The 19,129-nt window shown below is 41.0% G+C and overlaps 1 protein-coding gene across 3 annotated transcripts in view; it reads right to left on the reverse strand.

The window, feature by feature from the left end:
* Positions 1 to 293: 293 nt before the first annotated feature.
* Positions 294 to 19,129, reverse strand: part of LOC124136684 (plectin-like) — a 51,271-nt gene continuing 32,435 nt past the window's right edge. For all 3 annotated transcript variants that reach the window (XM_046502673.2, XM_046502671.2, XM_046502672.2), the window contains 14 exons: positions 18,120 to 18,146; positions 14,216 to 14,359; positions 13,837 to 13,968; positions 13,161 to 13,334; positions 12,232 to 12,330; positions 11,168 to 11,302; positions 10,492 to 10,655; positions 9,430 to 9,523; positions 7,973 to 8,108; positions 7,536 to 7,627; positions 6,669 to 6,737; positions 5,807 to 6,009; positions 4,025 to 4,103; positions 294 to 2,599 (listed from right to left, as the gene is read on the reverse strand). In XM_046502673.2, coding sequence (XP_046358629.2) covers positions 2,549 to 2,599; positions 4,025 to 4,103; positions 5,807 to 6,009; positions 6,669 to 6,737; positions 7,536 to 7,627; positions 7,973 to 8,108; positions 9,430 to 9,523; positions 10,492 to 10,655; positions 11,168 to 11,302; positions 12,232 to 12,330; positions 13,161 to 13,334; positions 13,837 to 13,968; positions 14,216 to 14,359; positions 18,120 to 18,146 — 1,599 coding nt within the window. In that variant the 3' untranslated portion in view covers positions 294 to 2,548. The remainder of the gene's footprint in view (positions 2,600 to 4,024; positions 4,104 to 5,806; positions 6,010 to 6,668; positions 6,738 to 7,535; positions 7,628 to 7,972; positions 8,109 to 9,429; positions 9,524 to 10,491; positions 10,656 to 11,167; positions 11,303 to 12,231; positions 12,331 to 13,160; positions 13,335 to 13,836; positions 13,969 to 14,215; positions 14,360 to 18,119; positions 18,147 to 19,129) is intronic.

A 19,129-nucleotide genomic window follows, 5' to 3' on the forward strand; every position in this document is an offset into this window, starting at 1 on the left:
TTTATTAAGTTTGTATCGTTATCTATCGTGTAGTTGTCCGATTTTCAACCATGAACGTTGATACTATGTTATTTCGTTAATCTGTCATACTGGTTAATCTGTCATAATCGTATGCAACTAACCATGTCGGATTGACTGTAGCTGGAACATTGCTAAGTACAGTGTTCATCTAACAAACAAACAAACAAACAAGACAGTGTGGTAACATCCACAACAATCACCAATCTAGCAGCGGCCATAAAATAGAGATGTTAATTCTCGCTTACTCCAGGACAGTGACAACAAAAGCCAGCTTGGAATGTAAAATAATTTAATGCTGTCACCTGTATAAACTCGCTTCCCCTGCAGCAAGATGTCGAAAAAAAAGGGACCAGCCCTGTAGGCCAATGCAGAATCACAGAAAGCTACAGACAAAATGGGATATGTTTCATATAATAAAAACAGACATGGATATATTTGCACTGTTGCTAGAACATCCAATTCCCAACATATACTTCAGAGAAAATGGGATTTCATGAACTTGGTGTTATTAAAACGTAAGATGATCTAAAAAAGAATTCACAAAAACTACATAAAGTGTATCGGACTTCAAGGGGTGTCAGGTTCATAAATGCTGATCACAAAAACTTGTAAATGTTGTAACAATTATAAAACTCTTTAAGACAAACAAATGGACGGAATTAATGTCAATCTCATACATAATGCACATTAAAAATGCTGATATAAAAGTATAAAACATGGATTTGAGAATTAAGTAATCAATTGTTGTTACATTGCAGAGATACACCAGCCTTCATGACTCTACATGTGGTACATATACCGGTACTGACAACCACGAGCTCAATAATCAATGTAATCATCACAAAGCCCATTTGGACACTCGTATTATCGCCATATACTGGTCTTCTTTACCTTGTTTAATCTATTGCCCAAACTTTTGTTTTAAAAAAAAAAGAGTTCATGTGTGAGGACAACAAATATTCTCGATTCCTGAATTAAAGCGAAAGGATACTAATAATTTTGACTTTCCTGGAAAAGTGACGAGGGGAGGGATGCTTATTACACTGAATACTGTACCATGCAAGTTGTACATTGACATAATCTATGCCATCAGCACAACCAAGTGAGTGAGTGAGTGAGTATGGTTTTCCGCCGCTTTTAGCAGTATTCCAGCAATATCACGGCAGGGGACACCAGAAATGGGCTTCACACATTGTACCAACGTCGGGAATCGAACCCGGGTCTTCGGTGTGACGAATGAACGCTTTAACCACTGGGCTACCCGACCACCCCAGCACAACCAAGAGAGGCTCAAGATCTGGCCTTTACCGAGGAACAATACTACTCAACTTGTGATAGGGATAATCAGATAGTCATTCTGTTTAAATACACACTTGAAATAGATTAATTTTTGTGTATCATGGAAAGATACAAATATCCCTATCAAACGTGGAGTAGCATAGTATAATTAAAAAGAATGTACTGTCCAAAATGTACTTGTATGATGTAGTACTCGTTTCTGTTGCACTGATAACAAATGCATGCATACCTACTGGTTGTATCTCTGAAGTCATGTATACAAATTATTAAGAAGTGATCAAAGAAGTAAATTGCACATACTATGATAAATATAGGATTATACCATAACCAAAATAACCCCTCCACAACCTAGGGTCACAAATGTTGAAACATAAAATACATGTTATAAAGGGTGTAACATTGGTAAAAAATAAATAGTTTGTCTACATAGGATTGTGCGAGCATCGTGTATATATTAGTGAAGAAATTGGGTAAAATTAACAACCGTGATCTGGAAGTTTTCAGCATCCATACTCACGTTTCAAACACTGACTCAAATTAACCTTATCACGTTGCTATGTGGCCAAAATATTTCTGACGTGACATTAAATTATTATCTCATTTACTCATTTGTTAAATTAATTTTTCGTTAATAATTTCTGCTCATATCATTACTTTAACTTGGCACAAAAATACTTTGAAACCATGAAAAGTGAATGAGAATGAACTCTTTCAACACATTCTCCAACTAACAATTGCTGTATCACAATTAGAAAATAATTCAAATGCCATTAAAAAATCGACAAGATTGAAATAACATTGTAATATTTTGATTGTAAGCATTTAAACATAAATAAATTATTATGACAATACTGATTGTTCGGATATGTTGATCTATGTCAACACTCATTTTTTAATTAATTTCTTGTGAATATTAATGTTCTGATTATATTATTATTTTAACTTGGCACATAAACACTGAAAAAACCCAGGAAAAGAGAATGAGAAGAAACTCTTTCAACACATACACCAACTAACAATTGCTATATCACAGTTGGAAAATAACAAAAATGTGATTAATCTAAAAGATTTGAAAAACATTGTTATATTTTGATTGTAAGCTTAGACAAATTATTTTAGTAATGCTGGTTGTCTTGATATGTTGATCTTTGTCCACAGATTTGTTCTCCAGTTGAGAATATCACAGATGTTTGTAGTCTTCAAGTTGATTCAGTGCGTCGTGAGATGACTACTGCTCTTCCTCTTCCACCGCCTCTCCCTTCTTCATCTTCTGGATCAGCTGCAACCAAACATCAGCCATTAACACTAAACAATATATTGGCAATTTCATATCACTGAGTGAGTGAGTGAGTGAGTGAGTGAGTGAGTATGGTTTTACGCCACTTTTAGCAATATTCCGGCAATATCACGGCAGGGGACACCAGAAATGGGCTTCACACAATGTACCCATGTCAGGAATCGAACCCGGGTCAACATCGTGACGAGCGAACGCTTTAACCACTAGGCTACCCGACCGCCCCTCATATCACTGAGAAATTATTTGGTTTTATATAGGCATCTTCAGTCAGCAAAAAGGATGTGGCACAACAAATCCTACATTACAAAGATCCACATGGTCGCGAGTATTTACAAATGCGAATTGTACTCTCTTATGAACAAATATTACATGACACAGAAAAATAAGGGAAAAATGATAGCAAAGCAAAGACTACCTATTTCATTACAACAGTCCTGCTGCAAACTATGTTAGACAAGCATGAAATACTCATATCCCCGCCAATATGACATGACCGGTTGTGTGCAAGGCATTAGCCCTCCAGAAACGAGCACTACCGCTATTCTCAGTCCAAGTAAAAGTGGTTGCTATAGAAACTAAAATAATTGAATTTTTAACAAATCCCAAACTATCAAATGGCACCAGTTTACCACTAGACCTATCTATGCGCCATGTTTGGTGAAGAAATATTGTACTGTTTTCATGATCTGCTCCAGAAAGGAGCACTACTGCCATTTTCAGTCTAAGTCAAAGTTGTTGCCATGGTAACTCCAAAATTATTTTTTTTATCTAAAATCCTAAACTATCAAAAGGCACTAGTTCTCCACTAGACCTATCTATGTGCCAAGTTTGGTTATGATATCTCTAATGGTTTTTGAGTTCTGCTCCAGAAACGAAACATGACGGAGAGGTGGACGGCCGGACAGCACCCATTCCTATATCCCCTTCATGGTGGGGGATAATAACACAGCACGATGATAAGTGTTAAATTCCTTAGACCTTTCATGATTTAATCCAAACATTCATGAAATTTGAACTAACTATGTTTCATAATTAGACTTTGACCGCAAAGAGATATCACCAGAAAGTTAGTCAAGTCTCCAACATCTGTCCTAAACATATGGTTGATAAAACAAATGCAGAGCAGCCGAGCTCGAATTCGAGCAACCACATTAAGGTACAGATAGTAGAAGAGGGCTGCTTATTTATGGCTTAGAGAGAACTTGAGACACTGTCTCTAGTAATTAGGGCCTTCATATCTCCCGATAACAACTCAAGGTCAGCAAAAAAGTGATAAGGTGTTTGAATGACCTGATTCAAATTGGACAACTTCACCACAGTGGGAGTCTACTGCACTTATCTTTCTCCACTGCAGAAGACCCGTCCCAATCCTTTCTCACAAACACTTTATCTGATTACAACACTCACCGCCTTCAGTCTTAAAATCTCCTTGTTGTCAGCATTCTTAGATGCGTCGTTGGTGATCAGTTTCACACGGGAGGCATAACTACAAACAAAAGGTGTTGGTGTCAGTGAGTGGACATTGGCTGAACACAACAGTCAGCAATATTCGGGACAAGTCGGGACAGGCACACCAATGGTTGATAGCATGATTATACTGATTTGTAGGACAACAGCAGCTTACACTGGAAACATAAAAGGTTAATTTGGTTCATAACATACAAGTGAGTGACCTTCCTATAAGGGACTGGTCATATACTATAGGGTGTGAGGAAGGCCTGTGAGATCATAACATTGAACAGTATTTAAAGGGCAAGTTCACACGGAAATTAACCTATTTTTCTTGTACTTTTTCCACATTAAAAGTGTTAACCTAGAAGTGTCATAGACAAAAATATAAAAATATCACAATTAAATAACATATTTTTCGCATTAAAACGATTTATATTTTTCACATTTACCAAGTGTTCTATTTCCACAACAAAAACACCATGGCTTATGCCCCTTGCAATATGACGTCATTGGTGCCAATTGATAAACATTATGACGTCATCATGCTTTGTTAGAGCCGCTTCACGTGGTGTAGGTCTTGGTGTGTGATTCTAGCGTCTCAGATGCCAGCCAGCATAGTGTTATGCTGAGTCACCACTGCCCCGGAGTGTGTCGTAGGCCATGTTGTTTTACCGCAAACTGGTACTTGATATCTTTTGCGTTGAGAATAGACAGGGACCCAGTTGAATTGGCACCAATTACGTCATAATCTAAGGGGGATAACTCAGGCCTGTTTAGCTCGAAAACGAAGGCCTCATAACGGCATATCATTTTCACACTATTGTGAGCTTCCTACTTTCACTGTGAAAAAAATGAGTGTATATTTTCAAACACAGATACTAATTAATTCTAAAATTGCGTTTTGTTTAGAAAAAGAAAGAAAGTGATTTTTGCGTGTACACTTCCCCTTTAAGTCGTATCACAGTATGGGAGCTAAGGCTAAACAAAATAATAGTCTTGGTTTTCAGGCACCGCCCGCATCATCATAAGTCAGCTGCATATTTCGTTTATATTTCCATTTTCCTAAAAATTAAAAAATCCTAACTTACACAGTTACTTCCCTTTACTATGCATCTCACGTTATGGTCATGGTGGCAATAGAAATTTTATATACTTGTCCATGTAGGAAGTTTAGTACCCAGGTTGATGGTACACAACTGTTTATTTGGTTACATACTAGTTTGAATAAGCAAAAAAACAAAACAAAACACCTCCCGCTCACAATATATTTTTCAAAGTCATTGCCAATTGTTTTTTTTGTTTTTTAAGCCTTAGCTTGAAGTAATGCTTTCATGAAACCAGTGGGCATGGGTACGGTGCTCACAAACCTAGAAACATACTTGGCTTAATCTAGGATTTGTACCCACATTTGTAGGTTTGTAGTATGCTGAACTCTAGCGCCTTGACAACTGGGCCACTCATGGCCCCAGAATGAGTGAGTATAATTTTATGCCACTTTCCAGCAATAACATGGCGATGTACACCAGAAACAGGCTTCACACTATACCTATGTGAGAAATCAACCCCAGGCCTGCGGCATGACAAGCAAACACTTTAACCACTAGACTACCCCACTGCTCCCCCACGGCCCCAGAACGTACATGAGAAATATTAGGTTCTGATTGAATATACACAATAAGGAATTAACGTAAGACATATAACTGTCACACATGTACAGCATACACAATGAGAGCTTACGTGAGAGAGATAACAGTCTCATCCGTGTTGTAGTCAGCGGGGGAGATGTTGACGAACATGAGCGTCTTTGCGTTGCCTCCGAGTGAGTCCTGCATCAACATGGTCAGCTTGTTGTTCCTGTAGGGGATGAAGGACTGCTCGCTGCTCAGTGCCGAGATGACGTCGCCGAGGGCGGACAGCGACTTATTGATGGACATAGCTTCCTGTACACAGAGAGCAAGGGTCAAATCTCACAGTCACAGTGCACTATGTCATATTTGTTTGTAACCAGAGATGGATGTCAACATGGCTTCTGTCACCAATGCAGTGAAGACGTGTTTCAGTTCCTCTTTTTAGATGGTCACCCATTTTATTACCTACAGTCCAATCAACATCAAATCACCTTTCAATCTCATTAAACGCAGATCTGAGTGCTTGCTACTCCGATACAAAGATCTGAAGACATCTCATTACAGGCCACATCAGAATGACATTTGAGTGAACTTTGACCAACCAATGAAATGACTAACAGGAAGTTGACAACAGCCAAATAGCCCCGGACTGACACGATTTGGACACGAATGAGCCCGTAAATGTTGTTCAGAATATCCTGTGTTAATCTTTTCGGATGAAAAGTCATTCTGACGTGACCTATAATGGGATCTATGTGTAGCAGTAACAAGCACTAAGATCTGAATTTAATGAGAATGACCACCTTTACGCTTCCTTTAACGATCAGCACAGATTCACACTAACAATGAGACAACAGATATACTGTTTTAGTGTGAGAAGATGAGGATAACGACATAAGTAGATGGCATTTTCTCCATCATGTTTTACTTTTTATTAATTGTTGTTCTATTAATGAAGCCGACGTCTATACCTTCAGCTGCTCTGCCCCAGCTCCTGTCTTGCCCACTCTCTCACTGCCTGCCAAGTCCACCAGGCTCAGCTGCAGCACAAACACATGTCATGAGTCAGGGAGGGAGGGAGGGAGTTTGGTGTCATGCAGGCTTTAGAATGATTATCACTGTTCCATATTCCAACCCTATTCGTGTTTGTGTACATGCGTTTGAAGGAGGAAGAAGATACAACAATGAACTTCAGACAATGTGACCAAGAAGGGAGTTGAGAAAGATAACTGGAATTGCACATGGATCAACTGGTCGGGGGGAAAAAACAAACACATTTGAGCAGATACCAGTACCTTGATAAGTGTGGTATATAATAATAACAACAACAACAACAACAACAATGGCACCATGACATGTCGTCGGATCATAGGATTTAGGACATGGTATAATTTCGGACAGCCATGATTTTTGGGGTTTTTTTTACATTTTTTATTCCTTTAGCAGCCATGTTAATCGCTATTTCTCGCGCTATAACAGGTGGTGTGGCATCACACAGACTGTAAATACTCAGATGATGGCCTGTTTATCAGATAAAGTTGTCTTTTATAAGTGGTGATTGAGATGCCTTACAGTTGTTCTTGTGATTAATGAGAAAACTATCAATGTTTTGTCCGGAAACGCATCACACAGGGATACAAACCGCCAAACAGCAATTTCATTTGACACCCAATCCTCATTTCTGTTTCCACCCAACATGCATTAGGTGCTGGGAATCACCTCGGAGGAATGTGGTGAAGATGAATGGAAATATTTCAGATTTTATACTTGAATGTGCTGTATCCACCTTCAACATGTTTCAGTGACTGACCAAGATGAGACGACAGTATCATCCCTACCTTTCCCTTGAGCACATGTCCCGTGACCTTGTTGGTACTCTCCAACACTATACCAATAACAAGATGGGATCGGGAGCTTTCAGCATTCATCTCTGGAAAACAATAAAGTACTCGTATACTTACAGTAAACAACGCTTATAACGAACACACTTAAAACGAACTGGCCAATATAACTAAATTCCCTGCCATTTGTTGTATATGCTGTATATATGCTCATAAAAACTACAGTTATTACTAACTAAAATTAGTGGTCCCTTTTTGTTATAACCATAGTTTACCGTATATGACTTTTCTCTGGACAAAACTGTGAGGAGTGGTATACTCCTAAAACACTACAAAAACAGTCTGTTTCAAAGGTAATGGAATAAACTCCACAATAAATGGATCAAGTTTCTGATACATCAATGTCTATATTCAGCTTCAGACCATGAACTCACTTGTGGAAGCTGTGTGTCTGTTCTTCGACCCCTCCTCGAACAAGGCGAAGAGCTCCTTGGTGTTGGAAGCCTCCTTGACCATGGCCCCCTGGACAAACACCATGCCCTTCTTGTCCTTCTTGATGTCCAGCTTGTCCTGAACACACCGGCATACAGTGAGTGAGTGAGGTGGAAGTTAGGCTGGATTTAATGGTATTTAAGCTATATAAGGCCACACAGGTTTTATTTTTCGTTTCATGGGCCCGCCACACCTACTGAAAAGAACCTGGTCCCAAAAAATAATTTAAACATAATTTCTATATTTTTATTTTGTCCCTGCTAGTATTATAAACCTACTGTTTTGACTATTGTTTTGTAGGTATCTTCCTATCTTGTAATAACCTCTTGGGAGGTTTTACTTTTTCCTACTAAGACCTCATCCTGGATAGGAGGTTTTACGTGTTCCTGGTAAGACCTGATGAGTTGAGTAGTAGATACACCAAATTTGTACTTGGTGTTTCAAACGTCCAATGTTCTCAAATCGAAGACAAGAAATGACAGTTTTCATTGTGAATGACAGGAACCTCACATATCATGTTTAGTTTTGTAACCCATTGCTTTCCCACTGAGCCACCAGGGCAGGTGATAAAAAGTGATTAAATTTTACATGTCATGACTTCAGTTTATGCTGCATCATGCACATGGTCATTCTCTTGCATATTTTGATCAAATTCCCTTTATACAGCGACACATTTTATTGTTTCACTAAAAGGTATCTCAATGTTTTCATATTTTTTCTGATTTTTCTTGAATTTAAATGGATCACAATTTGGATAATACACTCCTCCTTGGTTTTGGTTCGCGGTTTGACATTTTCAACCAAAACCTTGGAGTCGTTCTTAAACAGTTTGAATCAATCAGATAGGGTACTTTTGTTTCATCATTTTGAATATTGAGGAAGCACCTTATGAGTTGATATATCAATGCATTGTTGCAGATGAATTGGACCTCATTCCCTGTCCATATCGTCAAACATAATCTGTAATGCTTGTCATTCTGTAATGTCTCACCAATTGAAGCCTTCTATATGTAAATATGATCACTTATCTGCCCTGTGAGTTTGCATATTTATCAATACGTTTTATTATTTGTTTGTTTGATTGTTGAGGCCGCACTCAACAATATTCCAGCTATATGACAGCGGTCTGTAAATAATCGAATCTGGACCAGACAATCCAGTGACTGATATCATGAGCATCGATCCAAGCAATAACCAAGTCAGTGAGCCTGACCACCCAATCCCCCTAGTTACTTCTTACGACAAATGTAGTCGCCTCTTACAACAAGCATTTTTTATTAACTGATTATTTGCTAGTTTTCTTCTTATTCTGTTTGTCGGATTAATAGCTCTTATGAGCTAATGCTGTATTTATTTGTTAAATCCCCAACACAAAACAAAGTTTCTTGTGTCCACCCACATCATCCTGCTGGCCTGGTCTCCCGAACAGATCGATCAGCTTTTCGTTGTACAGCTCCATCATGTAGCACGTCACCTTCATTGACATCTTCGACCTGTCACAGGCATTGCAAACAATTATTATCTTACATCACTGACAAGAAGGGCAAGATTGGTATCCCTTTAAGGATTCTGAAAGAGCTTCACACAAAAGGGTATGATAATATACAGTGAAACTTTATTAGTCTGGACCCTGTTAGTCTGGACCTTGTTAATCTGGACCCTGATAGTCTAGACCTTGTTAGTCTAGACCCCTTTAGTCTGGACTTTGTTGTCTGCACCCCATTAGCCTGGACCCAGTTTGTCAGGACCTCGATAGTCTGGACAGTGTTATTCTTGACATTAGTTTGGATCTTGTTAGTCTTGACCCCATTCATCTGGACCCTGTAGTTAGTTTGAACCATTGTTTGTACCTTGTTTGTCTGGACCCTATAATTGTAGATCCTGTTAATCTGGATCTTATTAGTCTGGACCTCGTTAGTTTGGACCCTGTTATTAGTTTGAACCTTGTTGTCTGGACCCTATTAGTCTGGACCTTGGTAGTCTGGACTCCATTAAACTGGACCCTGTAATTGTGGATCCTGTTAATCTGGACCTCGTTAGTTTGGACCCTGTTAGTCTGGGCCTTGTAATTAGTTTGAACCTTGTTGTCTGGACCCTATTAGTCTGGACTCTATTAAACTGGACCCTGTTACTCTGGACTCCTTTAATCTGGAAACCAGGTCATCAATTAGACATTCCAGAATATTCTTTTGTTCAGTTTTCAAATTTTTAATAAAAAATTGAAAGTGTAGTTGTAAGTTTGAAACTAGTGCCGTATAGCTCGAGAAAGCTGTTTTCGGATTGGCTAATGTCAACCTTTTGTTAGTAATTTAATTGGTCACAAAATGGGATGTCCTCAGATCTTTGTTTTGCGGTAGCAAGAACTAAGATCTAATTTGATAAGATTGGACAAGGACCCCTTGACTTTCCTGTTTAATTCTGAATAGTGACAGTGCTGACACTGGTTTTCCCCACAACCAACCTGTTTTCCTGCGCCAGCTCGAATATCCTGTTGAAAGCTCGGGGGGCAATGCCGGGGTGGTTCTGTTCCTTGTCCCCGATCATGGTGAACGTCTTGCCCGAGCCGGTCTGACCGTAGGCGAAGATACACACGTTGTACCCATCCACAGCCGACTGGATCAGGTTCTGGGGGAAACACAAAGCTATCTTCAACAACAGCAAAGAACTGGTTTGCAGGTAAAAATGCATGATGTAATTACTGATGACAAATGGCAGCAGGACATTTTAATTACTTGTAGAGGGGTAGTATAGTAATTAAAGCATTTGCTCATCATGCCAAATATCCGGGTTTGATTTGGTAAATTGTGTGAAGCTCATTCTGGTGTCCCACACTGTCATATTGCTGGAATATTGCTAAGAGCGACATAAAACCATACTCACTCACAAATGATCTATGCTATTTTTGATAGGACTTTTTTCTTTATCATGACCAAAATTTAAAAATATCTTAAGGACATCATGGATGACAATCACTCAATGTTCAAGAAACTTTACTCATCTGAAACTCTGACATATACATGATAAGGATATACTTTCCCAAGTTATAGGATACATGTTGACCCAAAGATGCTTTTGTGTTTGGCACTGAGGGATTGTACACACGTAGACAATTCAGGTTCATGTGTCCGGGTACTCACATTGGTATCCTCGAATATCTTCTCCTGTGTGCTGGCTTCCATAAACACCTGGTCAAACTGGAACTCCTTGATGCCGCGCTGACTCGACACCTCTATAGAGTACTCATCGGCCGACTTCAGCACGGAGAAGTTACCCTGGAGACACAGGTATAGACATGAAGCCTTGACTCTCCCCATGGAGTTCACCAGAGGGGAGTCGTAGGTATTACCCTTTATTATCTTGCAAATACCAAGAGGGAAAATAATCTCTTGCAGTCACATTTCTGTCAAAAAGTGAAGCAAGTGCATAATGTACATGTTCTGTTATGGTTAGGGCTGTGTATTGGCAAAGGATATTGTATTGCATTATATTGCAATTCAGGTATCCCTCTGGTTCATGTTATTAGTTTGGACCTGTCTGGACCTCATTAGTCTGTACCCTGGACCCCATTAGTCAGGATCCAGTTAGTCTGGGCCCAATTCAGTTTGGACCTTGTTGTCTGGACCTTGTTAAGCTGGACCCTTGTGATACATTGGGAGCTAAAGTGTTTGACACTGATTGACACTGATTGAAAAATGTGTAAATTGGCACGCAGGGCTACCATGGAATTCAGCTATGAACAGGCAATTCCTTTTACAAAGTGGTCAAATGTAACATATGTTTCTTAACATAGAACAAATTCTAATACTTTTGGGGGCCCAGTGCTGTCTGGGATTTGAACCAACACTCTCAGAGTAAGGCACCAAAGTCAGCGACCTAATTCACTCAGCCCACCAACGCTTCCACAAAATAAAAGTCTGACAACTGATAGTCAAGATCTCGTAGAAAATATATATAATAGAATTAGCTAATATTCACACTTTCTGTAAATATGTTTCAAAAGTGAAATGGGGCTTTATTTTATCATCATCATCATCATCATCATCATCATCATCATGATGACAATTTGTGAAAGAGATGAGTTTTTGGTTAGACTTGAACACAGAGAGAGAAGGAGAGTTGTTGAGTTCAACTGGGAGAGTTCCACAGTGAAGGACCATATTATGTGAAAGATCTTTGTCCAAATACAGCAGGTGACACATACCCTGTCTTTCTCTGAGCCACTGAGGGGTCGAGCGCGGCAATAGACGCGGATCTTGCCCTTCATGTCCTCCACCATGTTGTAGTACTTCTTCCTCAGGACCTGCGGATAGTGGAATCACCAGGGTTATATGATTGAGTTGGGCTTAACACTGCCTTGAACAGTATTTCAGTCATATCACAGTGAGTCAGCTTTATGTAGGAGGAAAGCCCAAAGTGATGAAAGCCTTTGACATTTACCACTTTGGTGAGACCCACGGGAACGAGTATGGCGCTGATAAATATAGAAACATAATCAAACAGGGTTTGAATCCACATTTATTGGTTTTGGGTACATCTAAGGGGCACACAGAGTGAATTCCAGCACCTCAAACAACTCGCCCGCCCGTGCCCCAAGATATATTTGTAGGTCAATGTTACATGGGGTCCTTGAAAGGCATTTAGAAGTTGGTAGTTCACAGAGCCTCAAGATATCTGGTAAATCCTTGAATAAGCACCAGACTTAATCCCCTTAGCTCAGCATAAAGTTGAGACAGGTGTCTATATATTCGGAGAATCATTTTTTATCCAGTTTCTTTATTTCCAATGTCTCTTCTCGTCATTTTACATCTATTATTTGACTAGGGTTTCATTAATGGCAGGTGCTTAATCAAGGTGTTTATTTCTTTTACCTACACTTCGTAATTTCTATTTACACAACATTTCAAGGCTACATCATGCTTCTTCATCATCAGTATTGAGGACACAGAAGTTGAAATGTCTATATCGCTACAATAATAGTAAATATAGCTGTATACATATCCCGTCAGTGCTGTGAACATACTCTGCTGACATGAAGTATTTTATGAACAGAATCTCATCAGCAAGAAACTGTGGCAAAGCCCCAAGTGCCCCTTCACTACAGCGCCCACTTTACCATAATAATGAACTGACCCTTTCACTGTTGAAGTTCTCTGACAATGTTTTGTTTTCCTCTGCGAGTCTCTTGAAGTCCTTCTCCATGTCCTTGACCTTGGTTGCTGCCTCCACACCTTCCTTAGCAGCAATTCCAAGAGCTGCCAGTTCGTCCCGTAGCTTCTTTAACTCAGTCTCCTGCTTGCCGCATGTCTGACAGAATTCAAGAAACTTTCTTGATTTATGTACAGGATTTATTCTCTTAGCTTAACCACAACAGATCAAAATATGAAATTTGTAATTGGTCTGTTGCACCAATAATAGCATTAAGAATGCCAGCCCTAAATTTCACCCTATACATACACACCCAAAACAATCTTTCCATCACTGATTACTTTTGAGATGTTTAGAAATTCTGATGTTTGAAATTAATCTTAAAAGATATTGTAAACAGAAATTTATATTTGGGAGTGTTTCAATTTTTGTATTTATGAACGTATAAGGAAATTGAGAAATTGGAATGGTTAGTATTCATGTTCCTTGTGGTAAATTCCTCATGCACATTTATATCTTGCCAAGTTTTCTCAACCCTGATTCCTCCCCTTCTTCTATTGGGAAGAACATGTAATGATTGGAATAGTAACAACAGATTATAATAAACATGCATAATGTTGTTATTCTCCCCTGAAACCAAGTATATCCTACTGAAGCTCACCTTCCCTAGATCCTTAGCCTCTTCCTCTTTGTTCCTCAGACTCTCTGTCAGCTTCTCAGTACGATTCTTCTCCCATTCCAACTTCTTCTCCAGTTCCTTGAGGATCTTCTCATGCCGTTTCATCATGTTCTTCTAATGGAGGATGGAAATTGAAGATTATGACACATGACAACTTGTTTATAAACTAGCATTACATGAGACTGACGTCAGTGTCAGGACTCTTTGGCAAAACACATATTGATTGAGACACTATTCACTGTTCCTATATCAGATGACTTCATCAAAAAAGAAAAGCTGTGGACACTATTATTGGATGAATGCAGAATTATAGCTATTCTGCATAACCTGATAAACCAGAGATGGTTCAGTTGTGACTCACATCAGCTGCCGAGTCTCCATCAGACTTGCCCTGCTTCTTGGAGTCCACCTCCATCTGCTTGATGCGGGTGTTGAGGGAGGTGTTCTCTCGCTTCATCAGCAGCAGCTGATCCTTCAGACCCTTGTCCGCTGGAGCTGCCCTACCCTAGTACACACAGGGGTCAGTGAAAACAGAGGGTCACTGATGGGTGGGGCTGCCCTACCCTAGTACACACAGGGGTCAGTGAAAACAGAGGGTCACTGATGGGTGGGGCTGCCCTACCCTAGTACATACAGAGGTCAGTGAAAACAGAGGGTCTCTGATGGGTGGGCTGCCCTAGTACACACAGGGGTCAGTGAAAACAAGAGGGTCTCTGATGGTGGAGCTGCCCTACCCTAGTACATACAGAGGTCAGTGAAAACAGAGGGTCTCTGATGGGTGGGCTGCCCTAGTACATACAGCAGTCAGTGAAAACAGATGGTCTCTGATGGTGGAGCTGCCCTACCCTACATACAGGGGTCAGTGAAAACAGAGGGTCTCTGATGGGTGAAGCTGCCTAGTACATACAGGGGTCAGTGAAAACAGAGGGTCTCTGATGGGTGGGCTTCCCTAGTACATACAGGGGTCAGTGAAAACAGAGGGTCTCTGATAGGTGAAGCTGCCTAGTACATACAGGGGTCAGTGAAAACAGAGGGTCACTGATGGGTGGAGCTGCCCTACCCTAGTACATACAGAGGTCAGTGAAAACAGAGGGTCTCTGATGGGTGGGCTGCCCTAGTACATACAGCAGTCAGTGAAAACAGATGGTCTCTGATGGGTGGAGCTGCCCTACCCTACATACAGGGGTCAGTGAAAACAGAGGGTCTCTGATGGGTGAAGCTGCCTAGTACATACAGGGGTCAGTGAAAACAGAGGGTCTCTGATGGGTGGGCTTCCCTACCCTAGTACACACAGGGGTCAGTGAAAACAGAGGGTCTCTGATGGGTTGGGCTGCCTAGTACATACAGGGGTCAGTGAAAACAGAGGGTCTCTGATGGGTGGGGCTGCCCTACCCTAGTACACACAGGGGTCAGTGAAAACAGAGGGTCTCTGATGGGTGGGCTGCCCTACCCTAGTACATACAGGGGTCAGTGAAAACAGAGGGTCTCTGATGGGTGGGCTGCCCTAGTACATACAGGGGTCAGTGAAAACAGAGGGTCTCTGATGGGTGGGCTGCCCTACCCTAGTACACACAAGGGTCAGTGAAAACAGAGGGTCTCTGATGGGTGGGGCTGCCTAGTACATACAGGGGTCAGTGAAAACAGAGGGTCTCTGATGGATGGGCTGCCCTACCCTAGTACATACAGGGGACAGTGAAAACAAAGGGTCTCTGATGGGTGGGCTGCCTAGTACATACAGGGTACAGTGAAAACAGAGGGTCTCTGATGGGTGGGCTGCCCTAACCTACATACAGGGGTCAGTGAAAACAGAGGGTCTCTGATGGGTGGGCTGCCCTACCCTACATACAGGGGTCAGTGAAAACAGATGGTCTCTGATGGATGGGCTGCCCTACCATACATACAGGGGTCAGTGAAAACAGAGGGTCTCTGATGGGTGGGCTGCCCTACCCTACATACAGGGGTCAGTGAAAACAGAGGGTCTCTGATGGATGGGCTGCCCTACCATACATACAGGGGTCAGTGAAAACAGAGGGTCTCTGATGGGTGGGCTGCCCTACCCTACATACAGGGGTCAGTGAAAACAGAGGGTCTCTGGTGGGTGGGGCTGCCCTACCCTACATACAGGGGTCACTGAAAACAGAGGGTCTCTGATGGATGGGCTGCCCTACCCTAGTACATACAGGGGTCAGTGAAAACAGGGTCTCTGATGGGTGGGCTGCCCTACCCTACATACAGGGGTCAGTGAAAACAGAGGGTCTCTGGTGGGTGGGGCTGCCCTACCCTACACACAGGGGTCAGTGAAAACAGAGGGTCTCTGATGGGTGGGCTGCCCTACCCTACACACAGGGGTCGGGGAAAACAAGAGGGTCTCTGATGGGTGGGATGCCCTACCCTACACACAGGGGTCAGTGAAAACAGAGGGTCTCTGATGGATGGGGCTGCCCTACCCTACACACAGGTGTCAGTGAAAACAGAGGGTCTCTGATGGGTGGGCTGCCCTACCCTAGTACACACAGGGGTCAGTGAAAACAGAGGGTCTCTGATGGATGGGCTGCCCTACCCTACATACAGGGGTCAGTGAAATCAGAGGGTCTCTGATGGGTGGGCTGCCCTACCCTACACACAGGGGTCAGTGAAAACAGAGGGTCTCTGATGGGTGGGCTGCCCTACCCTACACACAGGGGTCAGTGAAAACAGAGGGTCTCTGATGGGTGGGGCTGCCCTAGTACACACAGGGGTCAGTGAAAACAGAGGGTCTCTGATGGATGGGGCTGCCCTACCCTACATACAGGGGTCAGTGAAATCAGAGGGTCTCTGATGGATGGAGCTGCCCTACCCTACATACAGGGGTCAGTGAAATCAGACGGTCTCTGATGGATGGAGCTGCCCTACCCTAGTACATACAGGGGTCAGTGAAAACAGAGGGTCTCTGATGGGTGGGCTGCCCTACCCGTCACACAGTGGTCAGAGAAAACAGAGGGTCTCTGATGGGTGGGGCTGCCCTAGTACACACAGGGGTCTGTGAAAACAGAGGGTCTCTGATGGGTGGGCTGCCCTACCCTGGTACATACAGGGGTCAGTGAAAACAGAGGGTCTCTGATGGGTGGGGCTGCCCTACCCTACATACAGGGGTCAGTGAAAACAGAAGGTATCTGATTGGTGGGCTGCCCTGATATAACAGTGTATATCTGATGGGAGGGGCTGTGAAACTTGCTGCATTCACTTGGAATGATAAAATCAGACAGTGTGACAAAATGGCTGTTCTAATTGTATTGTTAATAATCAGAATCCTTGTTTTTCTGATGAAATCCTTAGTTCGACAAATTGCTAAAAGTGGCATGTCATGCTTAAAATTTAAATATGTCATCAATGAAATAGGTTATTTCTCAACATGTATATCTGAATATAATACATAAAAATATTTAGAAGCAAAACTTGGTATTATATCTAACCATCATACTTTTTTAACAAGTTTCATTTACTAATCATGCTTGGCCATAATGATATATACATGCATAAATATATATTAGGTAAGTGATAGTATGTGTAATAAGAAACACTTTCATTAAATAATACATTATGATTAACATTGATGTATTCTACATACACATGCAATTGTGGGAAAGTGAGGTAGATCTTTGATGTCTACCTCTTCAGTGAAGTCCCTGAAGCATTAGTTGGGTGCCGACCAACCAAGGATTATGGCAATTATCGGATTCGAACATATAATTAGCAGATCTTGGCACAACTAAGGGGCATAACCCAGCATTGCAAATGATAGCACCTTAAACCACTTAAGGACCCAAGATTGCACATCAAACAGACTTGGTAACAGCCAGGCAGACATATTTTTTTGGCATATTGAAAAACAGGAGTCAGATTGTCATGAAACTCCCATAAACTAAAGTAGACCTGTGAAGATCCAGGATGGAATAGGTCTTCAGCAACCCATTCTTGCTGTTAAAGGCCACTATGCTTGTCGTAAGAGATGACTAACGGGATTAGGTGGTCAGGCTTACTGACTTGGTTGTTGCATGTCATTGTATCCCAATTGCATGGATCAATGCTCATGATGTCAATCACAGGATTGTCTGGTCCAGACTTGATTATTTACAGACCGCCGTCATATAGCTGGAATATTGCTGAGTGCGGTGTTAAACAACAAAAAACAAACAATATACCTAAAATAATACAATTGACAGGAATCATAGGACAGTCATGTATAAAGACAGGGATTGTTGGGATGTCTGAGTGACAGTACTTACTCCTGCTGCCTGTATCACTGCTCCTGCCTATAGTGAAAGCAGAGCATGGAATGTGTTAGTGACCCATCCATATACATCCAACATAGCACAGACACAAGCACACTAACACTCACCAGTAACAATCCACTTGCAATACAGACATAGTATAGGGACATAGTACAGACATATAGTATAGGGACATAGTACAGACATATAGTATAGGGACATAGTACATAGTACAAAGTACAGACATATTTCCTTAGTATAGGGTGCCAACAATATAGTCACTTATGATAAGACATATATCCCATAGTTAGGTAACAATACAATAACACTCAAAAATAGTTGATCGATACTAGTCATATCACTACAAAAGTGCATCCTTGTGCTTTAACTATAATAGTATAGGCAAAACCTATACTTTATTACACTACACATGGGGGTAGAGCAAATATTATTTCGTAATTCAATATTCGCACAATGCATTTGAGTGATACATAAGAGAATACATTCGGCCCGATTCCAAATTTGTAATAAACTGATAGTACTAATGAATTAAACTTAGACAAAAGTACTTGAAAATTTGACGAATTACATTTCCACTCACAGAAACAAATGAATAACTTAAAGTTTAATGTACGTTCCATAAGTGTTGCTTCTCTGTGTGCTCTGGGCCATTAAGACCATCACTATCATCTTGGTTTAGAAAATACAACATCCGATACACAAACTGATTCTGGGTTTAGGGAGCAACCATTTGATTTTCAGGGGTGAGTGGGTGGGATTGTTTCTGAAAAAGTTATCAAGTCCTTGTTTTACTGTGAAAAAAATACATTTCCCTCAAATGGTAGGAAAAATAATAATGTGCCTTTTCTTGCAGACTATATTAAAGTGTCCAAAAATTACAATTGGTTATTTGTATTTATTTACAAAAATAAATAATTGAGCCCTGTTTATGTTGGACAAATAATTGAGCTCATAAACATTAAAACAAGTGCTGATCTCCACCCCAAATACTACTGCCCTACCCT

Source organism: Haliotis rufescens, unplaced genomic scaffold (assembly GCF_023055435.1).
Source record: "Haliotis rufescens isolate VD_foot unplaced genomic scaffold, xgHalRufe1.0.p SCAF_1, whole genome shotgun sequence".
In the NCBI taxonomy this organism is placed as follows: domain Eukaryota; kingdom Metazoa; phylum Mollusca; class Gastropoda; order Lepetellida; family Haliotidae; genus Haliotis; species Haliotis rufescens.